Genomic DNA, 6,081 nt, shown 5'->3' on the forward strand with positions numbered 1-6,081 from the left:
AGAACGAATTACAATTTTACAAAGGCAATGCTTAACATGTTCAAATTGTTAATAACAAAGTATTTGGAATTTTAAATTGCACAATATGTGCGTACATATATGTTTCAAATTAATACTCTTTCATACAGTAACTATGTTTATTTTCAAAATAATAAATGTTCATTTTCATATTAGTAAATGTTCATTTTTGAAATTTGTATATAAATATTTATATTGAACAATAAAAAACGACGTCATTGTGGAGGGGGTACAACCAACACTGGTTGTAGCAAAAAATTTGCTGTAGCTAAAAAGTTACGTGATTCAGAGCATGGATTTTGACCATGTCCAGCCAATACTATGGGCTTATGGCGGCCCAAAATCATTCATGGCTTCGCGTAAATTTTAGTCATGGCCATCCTTTAAATAAACCAATACAAGTAAATAAATATAAAATCAAAGGAATGAAATCGTCACAAAATTATACAGAGTACTACCTTATAATAACTGTTTGGGCTTCTAATTGAATATTAATTGGGCCACTAAGTCCAAAGCACAATGGCTCAAAACAACAACATCAAACCTGTCACAAACCCACATGGCTATTCAGCCATCAACCAAGGCCCAAGACCCAATAGCAATAAATGACCTATGAGCATTTATTATGCAAACACTATAAATAGGCCGCCAAGGCTCGCACCTCAAGGCACGTCCAATTTATCGCCTTAAGACTACTCTTCTAGAGAACTTCTCTCTAGAATCCGAGCATCGTTCTTACTTAGGCATCGGAGGGGCTTTCCTCGGAAACACCCCCGAGGCTAGTGATTTTACTCTTGTGCAGGTGAATTCGGACTCGACTCATTCAAGCAAGCAAGATCTTCAACACACACGAAAGGGCCTTCAGAAGCTCATTGTTTCCACCTTTACAACACCGGAACAATAACTTATAACTCGATTTTAGTAAAAATATATTTTGTATTTCGTAGTACGCAATCTTAATACTAAAAAGCCAAGTGTTGAGGCTTATGATGCTAATTAAAGTGACATACATCTACACCAAAATAGACAAAAGATAACACGAAACTATTTAATTACGAATATATTACAAATACAATAATTTGGAGTAAGATAACGAACTCATTCTATAGTTCAAAATCTCTCCAAACCAATTGCTTCATTAAGTAAAGTAGTAAACTACTAATTGCTTTCTTCACCATATACATGATGATGTTCTTCTACTTCGATTCGATCAATGATCCTTTCTCCTTATCCTGAGTCGTTGGACAGATTCGATGAATGTCCTGTAGAGTTAAAATAAATTTACGTTAGGACTATTGTGTCATAATTAAGTTATGTTCTAATTTTTAGATCCGCCGTTGTATAATGTATATGATTAAGAATATTCTTTATATCATTCAGTAGGCTTGGAGTAGAGCTGTCAAAACAGGTCATCGGGTCGGGTTTGGGTCGGGTCATCTCGGGTCTCGGGTCATGATCAGGTCGGGTCGTGTCGGGTCAATCTTCCATTCGGGTTGAGTTCGGGTTCGGTCGGGTCGATTTCAGGTCGGGTCATATCGGGTTTTTTCCTATCTCGGGTTCAGGTCGGGTTTGGGTCGGGTCACATTTCGGTCAGGTTTGATTTCGGGTTCGGGTCTTATTGGGTCGGGTTTAAGTCGGTTTGTAGCAGATAATTTCGGGTTCGGGTCTTATCGAGTCGGGTTTAAGTCGGTTTGCAACACAATTATTTTCGGATTCGAGTCTTAGTTTGGATCGGATAATAATCAGATCAAATGGAATTCAGGCCGGGTCACTCTCAGGGATGGGTCAAACTCGGGTCTGATAATTAACCTATACATTTTAATTATTTTATATTCTAATTTTTTTTAAAAACTTACTTTAGAGTCAATAACAAGTTTCATCGAGTTACAATCGGTTTCGGGTTGACATCGGGTCGGGTATCGAATCGGGTTCGGGTCATTGTTCGGTCGGGTCAGTTCGGTTATCGGTCATTTTCGGGTCGGGTGTCGGGTTCGGGTTCGGGTGTTACAACATCGGGTTAAAATCGGTTATCGGTTTTTTCGGGTCGGGTACAGGTCGGGTTTCGGATTACCTGTTTAACCGTAATTTCGGGTCATGGTCGATTACGGGTTCGGTCGGTTCAGGTCGGATTTTCAGGTCGGGTCAGTTTTTGACAGCTCTAGCTTGGAGGTTACTTATTTTACTATTGCTTTTGACATACATAAAAAAAGCCTAGAAAAACTCTCGAGGACCCAACCAAACTCAAACATGCCTACGCTTTCTGGTAGGGAGCAATGAACATATACAATGCATAGACATCTTTCAATTATTCTCATTATTTATTTCTCCTTTCTTCTAATTTCATCAACCTTGAGTCCTTGAGTGATCATTCGACATTCGTGCGTTCTTTATTTTTTCAATTTTTCTAACCTATACACCTACAAAACCCGTTATTTATATAACTATTATTATTTTTGGTTAATTATTCATTCGTGTACACATCTTAGCTTAGCTACTTTGACTGCTTTTTGGGTTACAGAAAAGTTGTCATACTCTTCGTAACAGTTTGTCGAGAAAAGTTCTAATCGGGGCTCTTTTTTGTCTAGGTGAGGTACAATGGTTAAGAGGGAATTTGAGCATGTGACATATATATCGTACAAGACTATATATATTGCTTGTAATGTTGGTAACTTTCACGCATGCCTATGTAAAATTTGATCATTTTAATTTCCTTTAAGGAAAAAATATAAAAAGTTAATATTTTGAAAATACAAATTGAGATTAATCTAACAAGATTCTACATGATTATGTTTTATCTTCTGTATAAATTAACAATAATAGTCAAAATAAAATATGTGAATAGTGTAAAATACACAAACGCTGCGAGTATTAAAAATCGGAGGAAGTATATCTTAAAAAGCATAATATTAACCCTTGACCTTCAATTTAAACAATAAATATTTTACCACTAAACTATTACATGTTTTATGTTCTCATTGGACAAAAAACATATATAAGTAAATGTGCATGTTATTAATGAAGTAACCCGAAGCATCACCCCTACCCAAAAACTAATTTAGATTATAAATTTTATTAAGGTAAATAGATTTAAGAACAGATGTAATTGTAGTATTTAGTTGTCGCGTTATTAGTTTAAAACCGAAGTGACAACTAATATAGACAACGGTGTATATTATTAAGAGTTTAGGGGGGAGAAATATACCTCCATGGCACATCTCTGGCAAGTAGCCAATCACCATCCCCATCTTGATAAGTAAGCTTGTAATCATCCATACTATCATCCCCTGGATTAGGAAAAAAAGAAGAAAACAGAGCAAAAACAGAGACATTAATAAATTACTCCATGTTTCAACAATATTATAAAATTACCTAATAAAAAGTTTTTTTTTTAGTTGACAAGTTTTGACTTTTACCAATGTATAGGCAAAAATTATGTACCTTTGCCAAACATAGTGAGCAAGCTACCAACAAGAGCTTCATAAGAGTGGTAAAGCTTTAAATCAATCTTCCTTATAATGAAAAACCCTTCCATTTGTACTTTTATAAACTTTGACCGTGAGCCGCCACCGCCTCTTCCACTGTTCTCCATTGCCGGAAAATTCCCTCCACGGCGGCACTGTTGTTGTTGTTGCTGCTGGTGGTGGTGGTGGTAAGCATCATTAAGCTTCTTTCTATAAGCCTTAATCGGTGGCCACCCCACAATGCCATCACCTTCATTTCTGCAAAATGTTCCAATACCCATTTGTCAATAATTGAACCAAAATTCCCAATACCCTTATATTTAAATGTCACAAATTTAGCACATTACAATTTTTTTCACCAAACATTTTATTATTTCTAGTTTAACTAAACGGCTTGGCACGGCCAGACAGTATGATACAAGAATTTCCGGTAACAGAAATAGTTAAACAAAAATACACCCTTTATTATCATAATTTTAACCAAAATTTCTAATACCAATATATTTAAATGTCACAAATTTAGCACACTATATAAATTTCCTTACCCTATACTCAGTATTTTACTAGGCGCTCTAAACCATCAGACCGTTTGATACAAGAATTTGGGCTAACGAAAACACCTCAATAAAAAAAATAACCTAATACCCACATGCTCATAAAATGATAAATTAAATTTTTTTTTGTTAAAAAAAAACTACAAAAAAAATAAAAAAAGAAAGGAAAAGCAGAGGAGAGAGAAAGAAGTGTACTTGTTAATGGTGAAAGAAGAGGAGTTGCAGAGCCTTTTAGGTGGTTGATGATGATCATCCTCCTCATTAGGGTGCTTATCCCAAAGCAAAAGAGATAAAGTTTTAGGCATTGAAACAACAAAACTTTCCATTTCCTTAACTTCATCAAACCCTCTTTTCTTGTTCTTCATCAAATTGAAAAACCCATCACTAATTTCTTCATTTTTATCTTCTTCACCATAATCATAATCATCACCATTAACACTACTTTGACTAGAAGAATTATTATAATCTTCTTCATAAACTTGCTTACCTTTGCAATTAACATAGCTAATTAAATCCAATTCCTCCAGAATTGGGATTTTTGGGGGAACATTTGAGAGAGTAAGACCTAATTCAAGCTCCATTTTTATTGATTAACTCACTAATCTAAGATTAACCCAGATCTAAAATTATCAAAAGATTAAAACTTTACTAACTTTTTGTAGAATTTGCCCTTTTTCCAAGCTACCAAGTTTGGGATTTTGGATAGTTCCCTGTTTGGGTTGCTCAGGTTTTATGTTTGCATATATATAAGGAATAAAATACAGCTGACAAAGTAAAATTGAACTTCAAGTGTGGGGACAGAGAGACAAGAAAAGTTTTTGAGATTTTTTCGGAAAATAAAATACTTCGTACAATTTTTTTAGCTATCCATATGGAGTATTTTTTTTTTTTTTTGTGCGCAAACACCGGTTTAACCTTAGGGTTAATTCGGATTCAGGGCGAGTTGTGGGTGGTTAGGTTCCTGTCCCCTCCCGATTGTTATTTCGGGGGATCGAGCACGAGTTCTCCCTACCAAGTTCAACCCCAATCACCACTGAGCCAACAAGCAATTTATTTAGCTATCCATTTATAAATCAGTTGGTAAAAAGTAAGGATTCAAGTTTGAAAATCTGTGGTGTGTCTAAGTCTTAAATTCCGTAATAAACACAATTTCTTGTAAAATGACTTTGAGACATATGATGCGAATTATCTTGTTTTGAATGCTTGGGTTATTGACCAGTTGAGATACATGTTATGACTTACCTCTTTTACGATGTTCGAATGACTGACCAATTGAGACAATCAACTCCTTTACTATGCTCGAGTGAAGGGAGGTGGGGGTTGAATGGTTGATCAAGTTTGGAAAGTATAACGTATCCAAGGTTCAAATTATGTGAGAAACACGACGCCTTGTAAATGATCAACGTAGGTACATCATGTGAATTACCTCCTCTATAATGCTCGAGGACTGGGACACGATAAGGCGAGAGCTTTGTGTTTTTTATAAAATGCATTTTTTTAAAAAAAAATACTCCTCCGTCCCGGATTATTCGTACCGTTTTGTCTGAACACGCTTGTTAATGCACAGATTTAACCATCAATATCTTTAACTACACTTATAAAATATTAATATTTTGAAAATATATATTAAGATGAAGCCAACAGCCCAACAATATATTATGTACTAAAATTTATGTTCATATATTAGAAATAAAATAGGGTCAAAGTAAATTACATGAATAGTGCAGAAAGTCAAAACCGCATTAGTGTTTGAGAATAGAGGGAGTATAAATTAAATAAAAAAATAAAAATAGAGGCAAAGGGTTGTTCCAAAGCGTCCGTATCAGTGTTAGGCTTTTGGCCGACCCACTTACTTTGGTTGTTCCCTCAACACATCGTTTTGGTGCCGACATTGTCCCTTTCTTCATTTAATTTTGCGCTTTTTTATCCGTTTGTTTTATTTTCACCTTTTGGCACAACAAACACTTTCAACTAGATTGTGCGTGTGGGTTACAAGATAGATTTATAGATAATAAAAATTTAGAATTTTATTTTACTTTTTTGGTTTT

The 6,081-nt window shown here is 35.0% G+C and overlaps 1 protein-coding gene across 1 annotated transcript; it reads right to left on the bottom strand.

Moving 5' to 3' along the window:
* Positions 1-1,041: 1,041 nt before the first annotated feature.
* LOC110792263 (auxin-induced protein IAA4) lies at positions 1,042-4,767 on the bottom strand. Its single transcript, XM_021997078.2, has 4 exons — positions 4,229-4,767; positions 3,457-3,737; positions 3,221-3,302; positions 1,042-1,280 (listed from the first exon to the last, which is right to left on the bottom strand). The coding sequence occupies exons 1-4, from the start codon at positions 4,612-4,614 to the stop codon at positions 1,229-1,231; spliced, it is 801 nt and encodes a 266-aa protein (XP_021852770.1). The 5' UTR covers positions 4,615-4,767; the 3' UTR covers positions 1,042-1,228.
* Positions 4,768-6,081: the final 1,314 nt, after the last annotated feature.

Source organism: Spinacia oleracea, chromosome 2 (assembly GCF_020520425.1).
Source record: "Spinacia oleracea cultivar Varoflay chromosome 2, BTI_SOV_V1, whole genome shotgun sequence".
Classification (NCBI taxonomy): domain Eukaryota; kingdom Viridiplantae; phylum Streptophyta; class Magnoliopsida; order Caryophyllales; family Amaranthaceae; genus Spinacia; species Spinacia oleracea.